The following is a 23,697-nucleotide window of genomic DNA, read 5'->3' on the forward strand; positions in this document are numbered from 1 at the left end:
AATTCACATGAAGTCAGAAGAAATGCTACATTTTCCTGTTTAGTGCAAAGTAAGCAAACACGGAAAAAATGAATTTATTTTGATCCAGACATCGAACACTGACTCTGTCGCGGCTTTGTTCGACAAAAGAATAAAAGCCGTGCAACAAAATAAAACAAATGACTCAGAATCGGCGAAACAAACAAAAACCAGCGATGCAATCTCGTGCAGATTCTGATAAGCTCTTCCTGCGGGTTGCTTCGCTGTCACGGGGAGTGGTGAGGAACACTGCAAAGCATCTCGGCTTGGCTATTCGTCATCAAAGATGGGCCAGGAGTGGTGGCAACAACGGGGGGGATGAGCAACCATACATCTGGAGGAGGACACACAAAAGGAGGGAAATGGTTCACCCCCCCCCCCTCTTCCCTTCACCATCCTCTCATTCCTATTTTTTCCTCTCCGAGCTGGTATTTTGTCATTCCTGCTTTTCCTGGCTGGATCCCTCGTTGCAATTCAAACACTTTTCCAACAAGAGCATCTGTTTGGTTATTATCATAAACCTGACCACCCCCCACCCCTCCAACACACACACGCACACACACCTTCCTCTCTCTGTTTATTCTCTGTTGTGGGAGGGATGGTGCATCTGTGGGTATGGAGGGGGTATGGAGAGGTGAAGGAGGGGGGGTGGGGGAGGCCCCTTCTCTATGACCTCCTGAGTCAGTGATACATAAGGCACATGACCGACTGGGCTTCTTATCCAAGGCAAACAGCTCTCTCACTCTCACACACAGGGACCTGCTGCAGACCGACTCTCTCTCTCTCTCAGCACATTCACGGCTCTACTGGACTTGGCACAGGCTGTCTTCTCTGCGAGGAAGAGAATACACACGCAGAAAACACAGACACACACACTCACTCACTCACTCACTCACACCGTGGGAGAGCTCCGATAAAGACGTTCCTTTAGTCTTGGACTGGCGCTGTCACACACTCGCATACTGATATACAAACACATACTAGAAACACTCACGCACGCACGCACATACACACACACATACACACGCACGCACGCACGCACGCACGCATGCATGCACGCTGCTCTGTGCGCACACTCACAGAGACACACACAGAGAGGAGCAAACAGTCTCTCTCTCTCTCTCTCTCTCTCTCTCTCTCTCTCTCACGCTCACCCTCCCTTACTCACTCACTCACCCACTCCCTCTCTCTCCCTCTCCCTCCCATCCACACACACACACACACACACACACAAACCACTCTAGTATATCAGCAAGCGCCTAACGGAGAGGCAGAGGGGAGAGCAGAAATGAATGTGAAGATCCTGACGCTGGTGATCGTGCTGGTGGTATCGCTGCTGTGCTCTGCCAGTGCTGGTAAGTCTGGGCTGCGCAGGCTCGCGCTTGTGCCTTGCCTACGTTTGTTCTCGCAAATTTTTTTTTTTCCTCTCCATGTTTAGCCCTGAGCTTGGGCAAGGCAGCTGTAGTTGATCAGTTACCCGGCATGGTGGATAGCCTTCTCTCTGCGCATATGTGTGTGTGGCTGTGTGTGTGTGTGTGTGCGTGTGAGAGAGTGCGTCTCTCTGTGTGTATCTAAAGGAGGAATATCAGCACCTGACTGTGTTCTGTACTGCACTGCAGTGGTTTTCATGTTATTGTTGATGGTCTTTGGTGGAGTTTTTTTTGCCTGTCGGTGTAATTATTGTGCCTAGGGGCTGGTTCTGTGAGATCAACTCAAGTATGGCAGTTCTGTATGTCAGACTTTGATATGAACAAACCTGAGATATTTTGTCAGCTGCTATGTCTGTGAATGTGTGATATTTAACAACCTAAATGTCATTGAGGATCAAATTCAGAAGGACTGAAATGACTGGTACTGGCAGATCCATGTAGGCATGGTGGTGTTGTCCATGTAGGAAGGTGCTTAGAATATCAGCTTGTTGTGTAATTCATTTTTACTGGGCCAAACATTTGTCTTGGCTGTCTTGAACAGGGTGTGCTATCTTGAATATTTGCCCGTTTGTGACTGTTAATTAGTCATTTGGATGCTTTGTCGCTGTACATTGTCATCAGTTAGCAGTGCAGATCTGATGCTGTGGCTATGGCTCTGGAGTCGGAAATGTAAATTGAGAAGGACCATGCGTGCGTTCACAACAGCATGAATGAGAGACACAATGTGCGTTCTGTGGTAGGTCATGCAAGTCTTCAGAGATGCGGTCAGCTGACCTGTGTCCAGTCTGCAGATGTGATGGAGGTAACAGGCAGGCGTAAAAAAAAACAACAGAGCAGCCTGTGCAAACGCTTGGATCCCTGCAAAGACTGACACCAATACGCAAACAACTGCTGGGAGGCATGTGTGTCTGTGTGAAGGAGAATGGGAGGGTGTGTGTGTCTGTGGCTGTGTGCGTGGAGTAGGGTGCTGGCTGCTGAGTGCTATCAAAATACACGAGCGCACACACACACCACCACACCGACGGCCGGTGATGCACGGAGCTCTTGCTGGCGGTACCCACGATGTGCGAGTGCATTTATTACTCGGTGAGACGTGCGCGCGTGCTATTTTTGGTCTCCTTTCACGCGCGGCGTAAATGGGAAGCAATTACCCTGCATTACGGTCAGTGTCGTTTTTCACTCCGCCCGATCGACATTGGCTCAGGCTCTTCCCTCCGTCCACGCCTGGTGTCCACTGTGCTACGACCCACAGAGCGGACAAGGCGGGCACGCAGGCAGGAAGGAGAGAAGCCCGGAGTGGGAGATAACGCTCGATTCGGTGCGACGGCGCGTCTCGGGTCATGCTGCCGTCGTGCTGGTGGGCTGGTTGGTGGGCTGGCTGGCCGACGCGCTGGCTGGCTCGCTGACTGACTGACTGCGTGTGTGTGTGTGTGTGTGTGTGTGTGTCCCTGTGTTGCTCGTGTGGAGCTCCATTGAGAGCACATTAAGCATTAAGAGGCTGGGTGAGCCCGGGAGCTGTGCTGTGCTGTGCTGTGCTGCGCTCGCTGTCCGTCACTGGGGTGTTGGAAGCCGCTCGCTTGTGTAGGCAGCGGCCGTGAAGCCGTGAAGCCTTTCATCTTGAGACAATCGCTTTTCCAGTTCACTGGGAGTTTGTGAAGGGGAATTGCAGCCTTGTATTTCAGCACTGTGTGTCTGTGTGTATGACTGCTTGTGTGTGTGTGTGTGTGTATGACTGCTTATGTGTCTGTGTATGACTGCTTGTGTGTGTGTGTATGACTGCTTGTGTGTGTGTGTGTATGACTGCTTGTGTGTGTGTGTGTATGACTGCTTGTGTCTGTGTGTATGACTGCTTGTGTCTGTGTGTATGACGACTTGTGTGTGTGTGTGTGTGTGTGTGTGTGTGTGTGTCACTGTGTGTTTCTGTTGCTGGCGTGTGGTGGGTGAGCACTGCTTTTTCTCTAGCTGAGAGAAGAGGGGAGAGAGAGAGGGTGGGGTGGGGGTGTGTGAGAACCGATGGTGCAACAGGCGACAGCAGCTTCATTTAACGCGCCCTGGAGCAGGCATTTAGTGTCAGGCAGCAGCAGTGGCAGCGGGCTCGTGGCCTAGCGGGCGTCTCCTCTCGCTTCTCGATTATCTCCCTTCAAGTGGTGCTTCAGGAAAGCAATGGATAGCAAGAAAGTAGAAAAGCCTCTCTCTGCCTCTCAAATGGCTGTGGATATGAATCTCCCCACTGCCCTGTTGTAACTCTCTAGTCTGGTATGTAAACACGTCTTATTATGGCAACAGTTCAGGCCCTCAGGTCTGACAGCCTAGAGGAGATATCAGAGTTCCTTCTCTCTCAGTCACGGAAACCTGGGAGGAAGAAAAAACACGTATGGCTAGATGCAAAGCAGGCAAACAACACACACGCACGTGAACACACACACACACACACACACACACACACACACACACACACACACACACACACACACACACACACACAAATCCCCTGAGAGAGTCCTGGGTGAGTCCACAACCCCAGCAGGATTGTGCAGGTGATGCTTATCACAGCCTTAGAGAGAAAGAAAGAGCAGAGTATAGAAATAGAGAGAGAGAGAGAGAAAGAGAGAGAAAGATCCCTGGCATTATCGGCGAGAGATCGTCTACGTGGAGCAGGGCAATTTCACGCGAGCTGTCAGCGATGCTATTATTCGGTATTAAACTTTGATGTATTGTGGAGGCTGGAGCGTGCACTGGCACGGCCCCTTGCCATACGTTAAGGGTCAGAGCCAACCATAGAGAGGCCAGCGAAAATAAATACAGGACTCATTAAGAAGTCCGCAAGCACACAATGTTTCTTTTCAGCCAAGAAAAAAAGAATGAGGGAGGAAAAAACAGAAACCGCCCGAGAAGAGAGAGTCAGAGGGCCAGGATATTTTGTTAAACAACATCAATGGAGAAGTGCTTAACAGAGCTCAGGAAGCATTAAATCATAATTCCAGGGCTTTTTTCACTCGCCTGCGCTAATGTAAAGAAGGTGTTTGTGCCCACGGTCGTGATTATAGGGGCCACGGAGAGAAAGAACACGCACCAAAAAAAAACAACAAAAAAAAGAGAAAATAACCAAACTTTTCCAGATGTCCTGCAATAACATAATAACACCAGCGGTAGAAAGAGGTAGGAGGTTTGGGTGGAGGGAGGGTCGAGGGTCATGGGGATGCAGAAGCAGTGAGTGGTGAGAAGTAAGAGAGGTTTTCTACTGTACTGCAGGGGAAATCACTTCAGCCAGGCTTTCGAGTTGGAAGTGCATGGTCTGACTTCGCTAGGCGCTAGCCAAAGTCTTTGCACAAACGCGCGCACGCCACACCGACATAGATAGACACTCAGGGTCGGAGTTCATGTCTTCTTCATGAGTAACCTGGATATCCTTTATGGGCAGCCGGAGACGTGAGTAAGTGGCTTGTTGTTGCTGAAGAGGAGCGGAGCGTGTCTGCGGCTAAGCTGCTCGTGAGACGGCTGCCTCAGACATTACAGTGTAGATCAGAACACCTTCACTTTAAAGTGGGATTCTTGGAAAAAAAACCCTGTTTCTTTTTAGCATGCAAGTCTGGCACAGTGTGCTTCCTGATACCACAGATTGAGCCCACAGATGTAAAATGGTGATGAGGAATGCATTGTGGTTTTGCTGTTTACTAGTGAGGTTGATGGTACAGTGCATTTACAGTGGAAGCACGCAGCATCAGTCTACATAACAAAACAAAAAACAAAAAAACAGACACACCAATGGTGTCAACCTTGGAATGAAGGAGAACATATGGTTCATTAGCACCCCCTTCCCTCACGCTACTTGTTGCACCCAGCAATGCTGAGGAAGCACAGGAGGGGTGGGGGGGGGGGGTTGATCACTAAAAATCTGTCTGAGCCTGTGTTCGAAAAACATGGATTTATTCTCGATTATGCCGCTGTGGCCAATCGTAAATACACTGCCTGATTGCTCTAGTGCGTGGCATATAGTGGTGGTGGGGGCAGAATCATAACTCATTTGGTAGGGATATCAGGCTAGCCCTTGAGCTAAGGTCCCCGTGGGACCAGGTCTAGTGAATGCTTTGGCATGTGTGGCCGCGAGGCCGGCATGGGTCATTGTAATGCAATTCGGATCGCTTTGAATAAATCAGCTCACCTAGGCCTCTGTGATTTAAGCAGATGCTGAGGTTTTAAGATATGTAAGGGGGGGGGCAGGGGGAAAGAAAGAGCACGAGAGAAAGAGAGAGAGAGAGAGAGAGAGAGAGAGAGAGAGAGGGGAAGAGAAAGACAGAGAGGCAAGCTAAGAACGATGGTTCTTGCAGGCTTTCAGTAGTGCGCAAGGAGCATCACCACTCTGAAATATTAAAAAGCCTCTGAAACTTCACAGCTGGTGGTCTCGCTGGCTCGCCCAAATTTGCAGGTGGATGGCGGAGGAGCATATGAAAGAGCACTGTGGCATATAATAATCCCATAAAAAACAGAGCAGCTTTTTAAAAGGGCTGGTGCTGTCTGCACTGACTCTGTACCCCCAGCCTGCATCTGGGCTTCTCAGCCCCCCCTCCTGCACTCTGTCTTTCTTCTCTTTCTCTCTCTCTCTCTCTCTCTCTCTTTCCTTTGCTGTCACTACCAGTTGGAAGTACACCCTGGGAGCCTCCATGTTAGATTCATTCTGTCTCTTTCTCTCTCTCTCCCTCTCTTTCTCTCTCTCTGTCTGCTGAACATCAAAACTTATTCCTCAGCCGCAGAAATCTCTGTGAACACTCGGACGGCTTAATTAAAGCCAGATATGCTGAGCGGCCGATCGTTTCCACCAGGGGTCTGATATTAATGTGATTTATGGCTCCCTTTTCAAACATTAAGTGTTACATTTATAGTGGTTGCCAATCTGATGCGATCAGAGTGGACATTTTTATTAAGAGCAAAAGCTCAACCGCTGAATAAATATTTCAAGTCATGGAAATGAGTGCTCTCTAATTACTTTCACGGTCAATTACAAAAAACATGGAGTGGAAAAATATTACTCTTGTACAGAAGCACAGTCACTGATATCCAAACCCCTGACTGCCCTTGCAGTTCCTGTTGGAAAAACATCCTTTTTCTTTATCAGCTTTCATCTTCTGTTGTACCACACAACTTAATGTTCACCTCACAAAATTAAAAATGTAATAATGGTTATTTCAATATAACTCGTGAGATTTATGGTGCAGAAGATAGGTAAAAATAACTCAAAAGCAGCGAAAAGTCATTGATCATGTTTGATACTGTTTCAATTTGCACTATTTCCTGTTCAACTAGTCTAGAAAGCACAGGGTGAGCATTACTGATGAAAGCCAGGTTTAAAAAAAAAAATCATTGGTGCTCTTGAAGGCTTTGAACTATTGGAGAACACTTACCAGTGCTCCCTGTAAGATCACCCATAATGCCGTGCCTCAGGTGACAGGATATGTAAAAGCCGCATGCATCTCCTTTGTGGAGTCTCTTATCAGAGAGTGTTCCAACAGAAAGAAATATGAAATGTGTGAGATGAAATAGCCTTCCTTAGGGGGAGGACCATAACACAATACATTTAACAATGAATCAATATATGGCATAGCATAAAGAAAAAGACTTGCATTGCCTCATGCTTTGAATCATCAATCATGATCTCAGTCCTTTCTCTACTGTTCAATGGCATTTTCTTTACTGTGTGAAAGACACTTTGTATTAGTCATTTTATGGTAAAGGTCCATTTCACCATATGTTTTTCTGTGCAGAGAAAATATTAAATGTTTGAAATAGATAAACAAGTCATTCTCAAGGGAAGGATATCTATGTTAGGGGAACAATTTATGGCAGATCACAAACTGGCTTTCCCTCCTGCTGTGAATTATCTATAATTGTATCAATCATCTGGCTACCCCACATTAAAAAAGCATGTGCATTAGCTAATCAGACAGAATTTTTTAACCATTCTTCCTTAGCTACGCAAGCCAATAATGAACTTTTTGTCCATGCTTGCAATCTGAACACTGAGGTCAGCAAACTGGATTTTAGGGTACACAACACAAGGAAACAAGGACTCAAGTGTGTACTTAGATCTTTATGTGTCCTTGCCCAAGACAGCGGAAATCTACTCTCGCTGGAGTGTAGAAATAATTGATAGAATTCGTAAACATATATCTACATGAGACAAACAGTTTACTTAAGGGTCTAGTGAACGTAACATCCATCTTCCAAAGGCCATAAACACAGACAGGTTAAGCTTTATGTAATCACCATCATTCACCTCTTAAACATTCCCGTTTTTCCACTGTACGTTGCAGGCGGTTTGTGGACTAAACAGTTCCCATACTTTAACGGGGTAAAGTTGCTTGCACTAAGAACTTTGAACTACTCATTAAATACTATCCTCCATCCATTCACACTGATCCACTCAGACCCCCTTAAGCCCCCTAATAAACTGGGACAGCACGAATTAGATGAGCAACAGCACTGGTAATTACCCCTCTGTTTATTGGCCAAATACTCGCCTGGCAAATGTTGCAAGCCACAGTTTCGTGTGAATTCAGAAATGTCATGCAGCTCTGGCAAGCTCTTGAGATTGAGGTATGCAGTGAAAATATATAAGGGGGGAAAAATGCACTTACTAAGAGAAAAACAGCCAAGCTGCTGCAGCGTTGTCAGTACCCCCCTCAAAGGTCACTGCGTGAAGGTGGCACTGAGCCTTAGGCGCAGGGTATATTGAATGTGTGTGTGCGTGCGTGTGAGAGTGTGTGTGTGTGTTTTGGGGGAGGGGAGGTAGACTTCAGCTAACTCAAAGTCAATGGGTTCATGCACACACATACTTGAAGAAGAGTAGAGCTGAGGGGGGGGGGGGGAGACAGGGCACCCAGGTTCATGGTTTAGGAGCATTATGACACAATCAGGGGAAGGGGAAGCGCTCATCTCATCTGATGAAGGTGTCCATGGAAACGTCCCATCTGAGAATCTCTCGGCGTCTGCAGTGCTGTCTCTGGAGACTTGAGGCGATCAGGAGACGAGAGCTCGCGCCTCCCACAGTCCCCACCCATTTACCAGCCCACTGCGCTTGAGCTCAGGGCTGCTGAGTGGAATATCCCGGTCTCAAACTCTCCCAACGCCTGCATGCCTGCCTGCCTGCCTGGTTCTCGCTCCCATCCAAATCCTCTTTGAGGCAGCCTGCTGCCCACAAAAGCCCGTTCAGGAGAATTCTGACTTAAGATGCTTTGGCTGATTTGGGCGAGCTGATTTCCTCAGACTTAGAGGGGCCCAACCTGCAGTAACCCCTAGCCACAGATTCACCCTAGTCACTCTGGTAGGGGCTGTAGAGTTTCTGAGTGTGTGTGTGTGTGTGTATGTGTGTGTATGTGTGTGTATAAGTAGGTAGGTGTATTTACAAGTGAGTGAGTGTGTGTGTGTGTGAAAGAGGGAGAGTGTACACCACTTTCTGGAACACCTCATGGCTTCATTAGTACAGGCAGCAGTGGCAGGCCTTTGAACGTGGAGCGCTCTGATCATACTAAACCAGGCGCTTTCACACCTCATCATTAAACGCACTCGCTAATTTGGGTCATGTGTAGTTCGTGCGCAGGGTGGCGAGGCATCAGCATGCAGCCACACACACACACACACACACAAAACTGAAAATAAAAAAGGCAAAGGAGCTTGAAGCGGGGAGAAGTGAAACCTCAAAGAGCAATGACAGCCATGTCAGAGTGAGAGTGTTTATTTCACCTGGCCTGTTTGTTTGTACAAAGTGCTCTTTACAAGAGAAGCAGACTTAGAGAGCGTTTGATTTCAGCTGCCCTGTGACTGTGTGAGATGGATGTCTGACAGAGGAAGTGGATATGACACGTGAACTTTCTTAGTCAGTGTTGCTTTCTAAAGGGACCCACACAACACAAAGCAGGCCCCCCCCGGGAGACACAATGCTGCATGTCAAACATGTCCCTGGTTGGGCCGACACTCACACACACACACTCACACAGACACACACTCACACACACACTCACACACACACACACACAAACACACACACACACAATCTGGGGCAGGCTGCGGGCATCACAACAAACGGCGAGGCGGGGGTTAACCTGCAGAACACCCAGCAACAGCGGCAGGGCCTAATTGCTCATGCAGGCCCCGTATGCTGAAAATTTGTAAACGGGAGAAACCTGATCCATTCCAACTGACAATGTCATTCTTTCTGCTCCGGACTGAGCGCCTTTCATGCCCGCTGCCATGGAAACGTGGGCTGAAAAAAGTCTGCTGGAGATTGGTACCAGTTTCTGCCAAGCCCCCTCTCCCCACACACACACACACACACACACACACAGAGTTACTGGTAGGCATACGATAAGCAGCCGACTGCTCTCAGCTTCAAATGGCCAGAGCGTTCTCCAGGATGTAGTGAGGGATGCTGCTGATTTTGTGCACATGCTAAAGAGGAAGTGCCCCTTTCCTCAACGCCTAACAGGAGGTTGTTAAGGAAAGGTGTGCGTGTGTGCGTGTGTGTGTGTGTGTGTGTGTGCGTGTGTGTGTACGTGTGTGATATCACATCACAAAACAAATCCATCCCAGCAGAGTAAGCTTATTCTGTGGCTGAGCTGTGAGTTGTGGTTTTGTGCTGCAGACTTGCTCTGTATCACGATTAACACGTCTGCCTCTGGTCAGTATGCTTCCCAGCCTGGCCTGATTAACTAGGAAAGCGGCTTAAAACATGCCATGTGTCGTGTGTGCGTGTGTGTGTGTGTTTGAGACTCGGAAGAGATTTGCAGATTGCCAGATCCTGCCATTCATAGTGCTTGCCTCATCTTAATGAATGAATGAAGTCCCTGAGGTGGCGAGAACAACATGTGATGTCACAATCACCCCTATGGAAACGCACCCATGGGATGCACAGCTACATACTCAAAAACACTGACAACAACAGACCTGGAAACCCCCTTGAATTGTGTCTGAACTCTAATACAAATAACATCTCTATGACACTGATTTACAATAACTGATACCTAGTCACAGCATACCACACCCATCCACAGCTCAGCCTGGTTTAATACATAGGATATGCTGGCAGAATATCCTAATATTGAGCTGATACATACATACATACATACATGTACATACATACATACATTACACACACAACAAATAATACACCATCTTCACAGTGAATTGCCCCATGCGTGTGGAAACAGAGAGATGGTGGTGAAATGATGTGCGTGAATGTGAACACCATAGCATGCTGCAGCTGCAATGCCCAGGTACTGAAGCAAAGCAGCAAGCAGAGACTGTGGATAAAATAGGCCAGGGGGGTTGCCGTTCTATTTGAGCAGCTATTAAAGCCAGCGGCTAATTTTAGCAGTACGAACATTTGATGTATTGAGGAGATCAGGTGGGTGTCCCATCTCATTTGCCACACTGCAACACAAAAGCCCAGGGTGCCTGGCACGGTGTAAAAATCACAACAAGTGTGGGAAGGTGGACGGGTAGAGCTCATTATCTCTTGTCGTCACCCCTGACCTCAAGCCATTCACTGTAGCCACCGACAATTAACAAGTTGGTCCGCTGCCCACACATGCTCGGAGAGATGATGGGCTGGGGAGGCCATCGCCTCACTAACAGCTGTCTGGGAGGCAGGAAGGAAGCAGGTGACCTCCCGTGGCACGCCACTGCCCCTACGCCTCCCACCATGGTGATTATCGCAACCCGTCTCAGGCCGGTGCTCACATCATCCCCCAGTTGCTTGTTTACGCGCAGGAGGCTTTCAGCGACTATGATAGTCTGTCCTAGAAAGAGAAAAAGGGATGTTGCCTGGAGGAGAGCGATGGAGAGGTAGATAAAATCTGATAGAGCAAGGGAGCAGGGGAGGGGGACAATCATATGGCGTTTCAGAGTCTTCTGCAAAAGCGTGAAAATCGATCGATAATATCGTACACTGTTTTATAAGCAGCCTAACCATGCAGAGAGATAGACTATTCCCGTGTACAAACAGCAGTGAAATCCAATTAAATAGAATATCGATTCGCAGTAAAAATCCAAGAGTGATTGAAGCGTGCCTGCAGGGGCTACATCAAAGTGGCGGCGCCGTTGCGCCTCAAGAAGCGCCGTTGACACAGCGCCTTGGCCACAAACAAGCCATGTTTCTCACCTGTTTCTGTTTTACACTGGAAGGCTATAAGTAGATCTAATCTCTCGCTTCCTGAAGGGCCAAAGGGGATCCGGAGGTCGGGCACTACAGATTAAGCCCATCTGGGCCTGCCGTCTCCATGCAGGCAGGCCTAACCTTTGCTTCCGTGTGTGATTCTAGTCCCTTTTTCCCTGCCAGCACCCTCCGGTCAGTCTGTGCATGCCAGGCCCTTGTGTCCGTGTCTTCCAGACCTTTATGCGGCCAGACCACTCACAGGTGTTCAATAACCCAGACGTCAAAACTGCCAGCGGTTTCATAAATCTGGCGGTCCAGTGTGTCCCTCTGTGTGACAGACAGACCCTCAGAGATGTACAACTAACCCTGAGTGAACGACAGCAGGTCGAATTTATGAGGACAGTGCTGTCAAGACTGGTGTGACGCAGCGGCCGGCTGGCACAAAGAAGAATGGAAGGAGAGAGGGAGGAAGGGAGGAAGGGAAGGAGGGGAGAAAAAGGCAGGCTGGTGAGAAAAAGCAACATAATGGATGGTACCTGAGGAGCGAGGGGGATGAGATGGCAGCAGCGGAGCCATTCATCAGCAGACTGGGCTGAGGCGTGGTGGAGGTGCCAGGAGCGATCTCTCTCCCTCCTGCTCTCTCCCCACCCTCCTCCTCCTCCTCTCTCTCCCCCACCATCCTCTTCCCCCTCTCTCCCCACCCTCCTCCTCCTCTCTCTCCTCACCCTCTTCCTCCTCTCTCTATCCTCCTCTTCCTCTTCTCTCCTCACCCTCTTTCTTTTCCTCAGCTCCTCTCTCCCTTCCTCTTGGTTGTCATCACCACCACCTGCAACAAGACCTAGTAAAGCAAGAGTGACTCTCCAGTGTGTTACGCCAGCACCCCCCCCCCCTCCCAACCCCAAAATTCCCACTTTATTAAACTTTAATGACAGAATTACCCAGGCAGAGCAGCAAGCGGTGGCAACCTGATTGGGATAAGCCCAGTGCTCTCCTCCGGGGGAGAGATATAGTGATAAGCGCCTTGATATCGTGAGAACCATCTTCCCCATCGTCTTTGGTATTACCTTCACATTGGGCTGTTGTTAAATCAAATCCCAGCAACGACAAGATATTAGATGTGGTATCGCTGGCATCAGTTATAGCCTAATAACGGGACAGAGGGTTCCTGAATTCGCTGGGATTTGGGGATTTAGGAGACATACGGAGCAGATGATTGCATTAGGAGGAGCCATCAGTGTTATTGTGCCGTTTATTGTTTCTGTCTGGTTTGTCTGCGACGCAGAGCTGTGTGAGTCAGGCAGCATCGGAGTTATATAATGTGCTGTGCTGGAGCCCCGCTGTCAGGAGCGCACAAGCAGTCAATGGTGGTGACAAAGTCAGACCCACACACACACACACACACACACACACACACACACACACATACACACACACAGACACCCACACACAGACTTCACACAGCTTCACCCACACACGCACCCACTCCTATAACCTCAACACGCTTGAAGTTTCCCAACAGCAGTGGGAGTTGATGAGTTGATTCATAAACAGCATAAACGTCTGCTCATCACTGTCACCGCTTTCATTATGGCTCTCCCCATCCACCATCCACACATACAGTGGAGGGGATGGGGCTGAGGGAAAGGGTGTGTGTGTGTGTGTGGAGGGGATGGGGCTGAGGGAAAGGGTGTGTGTGTGTGTGTGGAGGGGATGGGGCTGAGGGAAAGGGTGTGTGTGTGTGTGTGGAGGGGATGGGGCTGAGGGAAAGGGTGTGTGTGTGTGTGTGGAGGGGATGGGGCTGAGGGAAAGGGTGTGTGTGTGTGTGTGTGTGGGGGGGGGGGGGGTTCTAGGCTCCACTCCTCTACTCCTCAGCCCAGCTTTGAGCAGTGCCTGACAGCTCACTCTGGCAGGAAACATCTAAATTGTCTCATTACGGAGCTGGAGGTTGTGACAGCCGGAGCTGGCTGCTGCCGGTGCTGGTTGATGGGCTGAGTTCTGCTCGGCTCAGCTCGCCTTGTCTAAGGTGTAATTACAGGTTTGCCTGCTGACACACAGATGCGAGAGCTTCCCATCCTGCATACCCCCCTCATCCACACAACCTCCAACGCATCCACACGCAATCCCTCAAAGGTCTCAGCTCAACCTGACAAGCAACGTGCCTGGCCACTCCGTCACGTGTGCCCACGTACGTACGCGTGTGTCTGTGTCATGTAAGAGCAGCTGTTCAGCTGACTGATGGTTTGGTTTCGTCTGCATTCTCCGTTCAACTGGAGCAGGACCAACACTCTCTCTCTCTCTCTCTCTTCTCTCTCTCTCTTCTCTCTCTCTCTGCAGTAAAAGCAGCTGTAGGGAAACGACTAGGGGAGGGTGGAGGCTGGGTGGTGGTGGTGTTGTTTGGGGGGTGGAGGGGGGTGTGGGGGGTATTACACAGGCCCCCACCAGGGCAGGAGGAGGTAGGTCTCCTGTCAGTCCTCTCCTCCCGCTCACACATGGGGATTTTGTACACGCTAAACCCCTCCAGATTAGAAAGAAATGAGTCGAATGCAGACAGAATGTGTAAACTTCCTCCATTCATTCCGTATCTGGTACAATAACAAGGGGATAATGCAGGGATTAGGGTGCCTGAGGGAAAAGATGGTTTTAAGGGCCCCCCGCCCCCCACCCCCCCTACTTCTATGAAATGGTGAAATATGCAACAGAGTCTTTTCTCTGCAGCGAATAAATCAATCCTGTGTTTCTGGCTAGCATGTAATATGCTTCCAAAAAGACGATTAGCAAGGAAAAAGGAAAGCTTGAAGTGGCAGGCATTTGTGAGGTATAGATTGAAAGCACTTGGAAATAAGCAGTCTGCTGCCGCAAGGTCCGGTTCTCTCCCGTCTTATACGCATCTAAATCTCCCCATAATGCTGCAAATGTGATTAAAATCAGTTGACGAGGTGTGATTCTAGAATATTCTGTGTGCAGGCAGTAGGAGTTCCCACAGAGATTGCCATTCGACATTCACCAAGCCCAGGCCTTTTTTGCATTCTCTCCAGAAAGATGCCAGAATGAATTTTCTTCATTATCGGGAGATGGGGCAGAATATCTGAAGCTGCTCGTCTTCCAGCCGTCTGGCAGTTTGTTAGCGTGCTAATTAGCCTACTGTGTCTACCATCCAGATTCACTGAAAAAACACATAATTGGATTTCATTGATTTTGGCAACCTAAATGGTATTTTTCTTACAGTGAGATGTTTGTCTGAGAGCTAATGTCACTTGGCATTATATAAAGATAGAGTGCTGAGTTTTTTTTTCCAACAGGCATGATAGGATAGGATTTGTTTTGTATTTTTTTAATTTAAGCTTTTTAAAGTAAGTTGGTCTGAAGAAATATTCCTCTACTGGGAGGACCTTGTTGTTCCCTGAGGACATCTTAAGACAGGAATGTCTTGACCCACCGTGAGTGATATCACTCAGGCTCTTGACAGGAAAAGCATAATGGGGTTTTCTGTTTACGTTTGAGGCAAGGCATTTACGCCTCTGTTGCTGAGAGATGCCTTCTTTAAGACGTGGCGAGACATTCAGGCTGAGGGCACGAGTTTGGAGAGCTCAGGGGTCAAGATGAGGGGGAGGGGGAGAGAGGACTTCACTCAGCACATCTGCACAGAGCCATTGCACAAAGGACTCCTTCAAGATGGTGGCAGGTTGAGGAACATTATCAATAAATGGAGGAATAGCGAGTGGGGTGGGGGGAGTCATGAAGCTGGACCATACAACGCAGGAAGCAGGTGTGTGTGTGTGTGTGTGTGCGTGCGTGCGATTAAAGAGTCATGAGCTGCCTGCTTCAGAGCCCCAGAGAAGAAGATTGATGATCGCAGAATGACTGAGGCGAGTTTTATGGGCTTTTCATCTGGTTTGGTTCATTCAGACTGCAAAGCAGAATGGCAACAGTCTGAAATGTTCCACTGTGTAACAGTTTAATCTCTGCAGCACGCAGCCTCCGCCTGTACGTGAAAAGTCTAGAGGAGAGAGAGGTCCAGAAGGGGAAAGAAGTCTGAAGAATCCCATATGAAATACCACATTGAACGCCCCAATAACAGAGAGGGCACGAATGGCGCTCCTTAAACAGTCTGATCTCACAGGAGGCTTGCTTTCACTTGGCCAGGAGGGTGAAAGGTCACGGGGATGCTGATACAGATCAAACTCAAAGACGGCACATGTCTTAAAGAGGCTTCCCAAACTTATTGAGAGATGACTGAAAACATCTGGGCACACTGCGACTAACTGGTTGACTTACACACACATTCACACACACAATCACACACACACACACACACACACACACACACACACACACAAACTCACTCAGACACGCACATACATACCGTCATACAAATATATACTTTAGACACGCTGTGCTTTGTTTTGCTAAATCAAACAGAGTGATGCAATGGGAAGTTCAAAGTTTGGTGTGTGTGTATGTGTGTGTGACAGCTGTGGGTTTCAGGCAGGGTGGCTGTAGACGTGAGCCATGCTGCTCCAACCACCCCACTGTGCTAAGCACATATGTGCCCCCCCCAGCACCCTCCAGCCCCATACTAACCTGCTGAGGCAGCCGGAGAAGGCCACACACACACACACACACACACACACACACACACACACTATACGGGCTGCACAAAACAGTCTCTGTGTTCTCTGACTCCTGTTCGCCTCTGGCCTGCAGCAGACAGAGGCGGAGATAAGGTAGAGAATGGAATTAAGAGTGGTGTCAATGTTCTGATTCCCGCGGTGAACATCACACCAGGAGTGAAATGGAATTACAGTTCAGAAGATCTGGGATGAAATTGAAGCTCGCTTGCGCTCTCTCTCGCTCTTTCTTTTCTTGTTGTTCCAAGGTTTTGTCCTTCATGCGTCTGGTTTTGTAGAGTAGGAGGAAGGAAATGGATGTTCCTTATCTAAGATTCTAAATTGAAAGAGAGTTGTGGCACAGCTTGGTTTGATTGTCAAGTATATTTATCTACTATTCAAAGTACAGCTTATATACGAACATACAGTATGTGTATATAAAAGTTTATGCAACTACAAGCCAAGCTTATATTACTTGTATTACTTCCATGTGTTTTTTACCAAATAGTGGTATAAACATGCATGTATAAACCACAATCTAAACATACATTTAGTTTAAATATCATTCTGTGATGGTTCTATGCTCTGTTTATGTAGAGTATGAGGTTTTAAAAGCCCCTCTGTTTATGTTTGTGTGTGCTTCTCTGCTCCCAGGTCCAATGGCCTCCACAGAGCACAGTAAGGGTCTGGAGGAAGTGGACACGGCACGGAACCCTGTCCCGCAGAACCCCGGCAGAGGTGGGAGGAGCCAAAGACCTAATGGCATTAGGAGGAGACGTCCTCGACCCCGCCTCTCCCACAAGGGGCCAATGCCGTTCTAGAGCAAGGTGAGCGCAAGAGATAGCTGTGTTAGAAATGCAAATCTGAAATGCTAATCTGTTTAAGGTAGTGGGAGGAGAAAGATTAGAAGTTGTACTATGTGAAATGTGACCAAAGGCCTCACAGTGTAATATGACGACAGTGTAAAGGATCATCACTTCCCTTTGTCTTACCTCTTTCCCACCCTCCTCACTGTTCCGCCACTCTCGGGGATTATTGTTAGCACAGAAAAACAACTTGTCTTTATGAGATTACAGGACTTTGCCTCGTAGAACCCCAGAGTCTCCATTCACCTCCGACAGCTCTCTGAAACGTGATCTATAGCCATTACAGATTGAGGTTCCAAAGTACACAGAAACATTACCTGTCTGCTTCAGCCTCTCTCTCGCTCTCGTGTAAATGTTTCTCTTATTCCGATTAAAAACAATTAAAACCATTTACTAAAGCTAATACTCGCTGGAGTCAGCTTTCAAGTCTGTGTGCCTTTTGGTTTATTTTCCGCATCAAAAGCATATTTGACTTGTCGTGTGGGAAAACAGGGCTTTGTGTGAAGTCCCTTTCATCTTTGTAGCAGGCGAGAATATTACATTTTCACCTTGGGTCTGCAAAGTCTCCATGAAATCGCCGGTGAGAGCCTGTGCGATCTCTCAAAAAAAGCTGCTATTTCAGTGGAACAAATATACACAAACGCCTTTCAAAACCAGAAGCATGTCCAGCTTCCAAACAGATATCCATTACATGCACAGGCTTGAGTTCACCTCACAGCACGTCGGGGCTGTAGGCCTCTGGTACCAGATAGCCCAGTGGAGAGTTAGCCACCTACCCAGGCAAGAGCTCTGGGCCAAGTCGAGCTCCATGGACTATTGACCGAAGGCTGGGACCCATTCACAACTTTCTCACAAACCCCAAGGCGAGACAAGACAGGCCCTGGGGGGACACAATGCCCCCCCAGGAGGTGCCAATCATGCCAAGCTAGCCCACAGAGTCCCGCAGTAAATTAACCCTGTAACAGAGACAGCCCTGGCCCGAGGACAACACTCCCTTTTAATGACGCCATTTAATGGCTTTTAAAAGTCTGGAGGCTGACTGCCATAAAAAAAGTGAGATATTCGCACCCTTTCATCTCCCAGAGGATTTTTACAATCTATGGTGAATTATGCTTTGGATTTTTATCTTTTGAAATTTCTTTTGTGTGTGTGTGTGTTTGGAGTTGGAGTTGTTGTTATTGTGCGACCACTTTATGTCCGCTGGGAATAAGTCCTTGATTCTCACGCCTGTCAGCTGGCACAGAGAAAAACAGGACGACGTCACCGCGGAGGTGGACACAAAGAGCCAGGGGACGGCACGGTCACAACACAGAACTTCAAAACCCTCAATGGCCAACCCGTCCACTCAAAGAGAGAGAGAGAGAGAGAGAGAGAGAGAGAGAGAGAGAGTGGAGGGAGGGAGGTATTCTCTGGATGCGTCGGGCAGTCAATGCTTGTTTTCAGGCCCTCACAAGGGCCGGCGGGCACAAAAGAGACGAGCCGCAGGAAGTTGTGTAGCTCTATTAAATGGAAACGGCTCAGTGACTCACAATGCGCGCCCATCTCGGCCGGTGGAGAGCCCTTCAAGCGAGACGAGGGGCCGAGAACGCGGCCTTTCATCCAGTGCCCGTCCTCAGTGCCCCTCGAGCCTTCGCCTGGGGTCAGAGATCACCGCATTCAGAACTTTTCACCCGTGTCGCCTGTACACACTAAGCAGAGGCACACCAGTGCACTTGACCTGACCGGTATGTTAATCAAGTCAAGAGTTTGCACTGGATTACCGTGAGTACTTAGTGATATTCCAGAAACGAGGCACGAAGCGTAGCCCTACATTAGATGCATTGCATTTTAAACGCAATGCTAATTTAACTCATACCATTTGTGGGCAGTTTCAGTTTCCTTTATAATGAAGTGTTGAGATGTCTTTTCTAAACGTTTCTGGAAAAGGGAAATAGGAAATGTCAGTGGTAATAGAGTGCGTCTCGGGAGCTAAAAATCTAAATCCACACTCATGTTGATTTCCTACTGGGCCAGAGCAGAGTTTACCCCCTGATATTCCCCACCGGACAAGCCTATCAAACTCAAAACAAACGTGTCTGGACGGCAGTGAAAAAAAAAAACGGGTCTGGCTAGTGTACTATGAGTAAACCCTCCAGCACGCTGGTGCTCCAGCCTCACACTTCATCAGCGAAGCCCCAGCGGAGAGAGACGGCTGACGGGCAGAATTAACTCTTTACGCGGCCTGACATCCACCAGAGTACTGGGCCACACCAAGAGCGTGTCAACATAAAAGGCCCTCATTTGCAGTTCTTTTATCTCTCTCTCTCTCTCACCGGCACATCCATGCCCCCATTGCCTTCTTCCGGCTTTCTTCGCCTCAGATGAGAAACAAGCCTTTGGACCCAGCTGGAGAGGAGCATGGTCCCACCCAAGAGGAAAGATCCAAGCAGGATCAGCCCAGGGTTGGGTTTAGATGGAACTAATAAAAGAAAGAGACTTGATTACTTTTGTGCTGAACTATGGATAAGTCATATGACAGACACTCTGCCCCTAATTAGTAATGCATGTGAATGGAAGACATTACCCTTGAACTTAATTCAAACAAGTCCCATTTGGGTACCTCCACCCTCATACACACACACACAAGCACACACACACACACAAGCACACACACACACACAAGCACACACAAGCACACACACACACACACAAGCACACACACACACACACACACACACACACACACACACACACACTCACTCACACTCCCTTACACATGCTTAGATACGATGTCATTGTCAATTACTCCATTGCGTTGCGCAGCATAAAAGACAGGACTCCTGAGGGGTAGACATTCAGCAGACGTCACGAGAGCTGAGAAGAATTACAATCAAATTGAAACACATTCCCTCCCAACACTCACCTGCCAAAGTGCATTAGAGAGCGTTTGAGAAAAAGAACACTGTCCAGAAATGCCCTCCAGCTCTGAGACACACCACGAGATTGTAGGACAAGTTCTGCCTCAACAGATGGACACCTAGCCATGACTTAGCCCCGCAGTGCACTTACTCTATTTTTATATCTTCTTGAAGAGAGATAATGGGGACAAGACACCTTTATCTATACAGTATATCAGCAAAAAGGAAACGTTAACAGACACACTGCTGGATGGTCAATAAATCTTTTTTTTTTTTAGCATGTCACAGGTAGTTGAGCTTCTACAGGGCTTGAATAAGCTTTGTGTAAACTCGCCGAGGTGAACAGAAGGGCAAATCTACATTCAGACAAACACACAACAGTAAAAATAAACAATACCTGCAGACAACGAACAAAGGCAAACAACACAAGCAGCAAGCGAGCAGATATCCATCAGTGGCCTAACATTACACAAGCACAGAAATATGCCCAGGTGCATCAGGAGACAAGAGATGGTGCTTATCAACCACAGCGTTCCGTTGTCATGTAACAAAGCCTCCTAAAAACCTCCCGTCTGTACACAATCTCCCGGAATAATTGACTAGGAAAAGACAGGAACAACAGAAAAGCATTAAGGTTGCGAGGAACGTGTCCAATGCCCCGAGCTTGTTTTCTCAACAGAACAGGCAGTCTCCTGCTCCACAAGGGGATAATTGTTCCCTAGATCTGCGTCAGGCAGGGATTTATTGTGCTGTGCATTGAACGCACAAGTTTAATGGCTGTCTGAGTGATTTCCCCCCCCTTTTTTTTTAGGTCAAGTCTTCCATCATGGTCTCAGGAGTAGCGTCTGAGTTTACTTAGAGGCATGCACTGTGCTGTGTTACTTAGAGTGCGAGGGAACAACTGCTGTATCCTTATGGTGTGTCTCTCTCTTTGGGCTCTTTACAGGCACTGCTTCGAGCGCCCTCCCCCAGGTTCTGATTTAATGCTCTTCCTTTGCCTTGGGGGGCCTTGCTACGAGGGGCTTACGCTAGCCCCAATCTGAAGAGTGATGTCCATAGCACCTGCTGGTTCTTCAAGCAACTCTTCTTCTGTCCACATAAAAACCAGGACGAGCCACTCACCCTCAAGCTCAGCCAAGACCTGGGGGGCCAGGGTCAAGGGGGTGTGGGGGGGGGGGTGGGGGGTGCTGAGCCCGAGCTACCAGATTACTCTATCTGTCCTCTTCCTCTCTTTCCATCGTTCTCTCTCTCCCTCTCTCTCTCTGCCCCACCTCCCCTTGTTTTTCTCTCATTTGCTTTCTAGAGCCCTCCTCCATTGATGTCTCCCCCGCTGTGCAGCACACAGTTTGCATGATGTGTGTGTACACCCCCCCCCCCCTTTTGACCCACCAGGGGAGCCAGGTCCAAGACAGTCTTAGAAACGAAAGCCGTCAGTTTCATCCTTAAGGTGTGGTTAGTCTCATTCTCTCTGACCGATTTAAGGTGACCACATTCCTTTATTCCACTGCTGTGAGGTTGCATCTGGCTTAAGAGCATGGGGGGGGGGGTTGTTTAATGAGAGAGAACCAGGACAGAGAACCAAATGTAATGGCATTATCCAATGTTGATGTAATCCTGTTTTTTAAATGATTTCCGAGATCCCATAGAAGCCAGGTCAATAGCATGTACAGATCTTTTATTTTTTCCCACCTGTCTGTTGCAATATATTTATCACTATATAAGTTGTTTTGTTTTTTTTATTTTATTTAACTACCATTGCTGGTTGAATTAGTTACCACTGTTAAGTACTCTTGTTTTTATTTTATATTATTTTATCTCATTTTACTTCTATAATCAAATATCAAGCAAACAGTGTAAACTGAGGGTTAAAGAGTTTCCATTCTACCCAAAATATAGTGCATATACTACAGGCCACACTCGAACATTCTGCTCCACAACATCTCACACTTAACCACACATCAAGGAATCCTAAACTGATTACATGCTTATGTGCTCACTGTTAAAACCCTCTGGGACGTCCGAGTGGTGAACTACAGGGTGTCTGACCGCCATGTCCTCGTACGGGATGGCGGCTGGGGGACAGTGTCCTGAGCCCTCGCCTCCTAAACCCACGTGCTGCGTTTCCGTGGCCGAATCTTACTCGACTGTTAACTGGCCGGGGTGGTCCGCTCCAGACCCTGAGGGTGACCCACTCCACCTTCAGAAGAAGTGCCAAATAATGATCTACTCCACAATGCTGCCAGGAGAGACAGATGCGAACACATTACCTCTTATTTCAAGTCTCAAAACACTGACTCACTCATAAACCGTTCTCATCCAAAAGAAGCATTTTATTAGCGTCGTTTTGTTTTTGTTGTTGTTTATTTGTTTGTTTATCCAACAACTAGATAAAATGTTCCAAAAAAAAGGCAGGAAGCCGTCTGAAAGGAATTAGACCAAAAACCAAAACCACAGTATGCTTTTAAAGCAGCCATCTTGCTTTATCCCAGTTACACCACGTAAAGCCTACCACCAGTGCTCTATGCCCACAGCTCGGTTTAACCCCCACCCTATCCATCAAGACTTTTATCGACGTAATCACTATGCCTTTACATCATACTGGAATTTGTTCTGTTTCTTTTTGTTTTCTTTTTTTTCCCTTTAATTTCCTCAGGGTGCTGTGATACAAGCCTATACTAGAATCGTCTATGCTCTGTGCATTTATTTAAGAATCTCTTTCTCACACACACAAATACACATACACTTAAACGCAAACACACACATAAAAAAAATGTATCTAAATGTATGTATGCATTATATAAAACTATATCTCCCTGCCTATATATTTACCCACAACACTATCGTCATGTATCCAGGTTTCAGTCCCACTTTGAAAGTGTTCATGTGCCCCCCACCACCACCACCTCACAGGGAGCTGTGGCCTTGCAGCTTGAGCCTCCTTTTAGTGCAGGTGGCCACGGCTTTGATCGGCCCGCTCATTAAGACCCTCTAATCTATCTCAGACGAGCCCCTGTCAAAGTCAGAAGTGTCTGAGGCCAGAACGGCAGACTGGCTCAGCTCGCGACCACACCCCCCCCCCCCACCCTCAACTTTTACGCAACGCCATTACAAACAACCCCCCCCCCCACACACACACACACACACACGGCAGACCTCCCCACCACCACAGATGGCCGAGAGCGCGAGCCCCTGTCCGCAACTGGGAACTAGTAGCAGGGTCAGTGCAGTGTGCTCTTCTCCTTCCCAACCACTCTGTCCTTTCAAGCGTCCGATGCTTGCTACAGTCTGATGCCAAGAGCTGTCACGAGGCTTTACTAAGACTGTTACTCGCCGATACCCTGTCTATGAGTCACGTGCTCCATCTGACCACAGAGTGGGCAGAGCTCAGCTTGTCTCGTTCTCCTTTGTTTTAGTCGCTATATCATCAAATACAGATTTGCTGGCATTTTTTTTCCCACCTTCTGTAGAACTGAAGGTGACAGTTCTCTGGCGAACTGCTCTTCTTCTCAAGAGAGCGCCCCAAAGGTTAGGGCAAGGTTAGGCAACCGAGCCGCACTCACCCCGATTAAAAATGTATTCAGATCTGAGGGCACTGTGAATCCCAATCATGACAGTCACAGCAGAGCCCCCCCCCCCCCCCTCAGAATAACTCAGTCTGTTCCCTCTGGAGGAGTTCCTGTTTTATTATTTCAGTCAAAACAAGGGGTGTGAAAACACAACAATAAGAAACAG

At 48.1% G+C, this 23,697-nt stretch overlaps 1 protein-coding gene across 1 annotated transcript; it reads left to right on the forward strand.

Moving 5' to 3' along the window:
• Positions 1-778: 778 nt before the first annotated feature.
• Positions 779-23,040, forward strand: apln (apelin). The gene is made up of 3 exons (XM_076292235.1): positions 779-1,373; positions 16,857-17,029; positions 20,912-23,040. The coding sequence occupies exons 1-2, from the start codon at positions 1,067-1,069 to the stop codon at positions 17,021-17,023; spliced, it is 474 nt and encodes a 157-aa protein (XP_076148350.1). The 5' UTR covers positions 779-1,066; the 3' UTR covers positions 17,024-17,029; positions 20,912-23,040.
• The last annotated feature ends 657 nt before the right edge of the window (positions 23,041-23,697 follow it).

The sequence above is a fragment of the Alosa pseudoharengus genome, unplaced genomic scaffold (genome assembly GCF_046254945.1).
Source record: "Alosa pseudoharengus isolate Yale_2024_CS ecotype anadromous, Long Island Sound unplaced genomic scaffold, YU_APseudo_1.1 YU_APseudo_1.1_scf_19, whole genome shotgun sequence".
NCBI lineage: Eukaryota > Metazoa > Chordata > Actinopteri > Clupeiformes > Clupeidae > Alosa > Alosa pseudoharengus.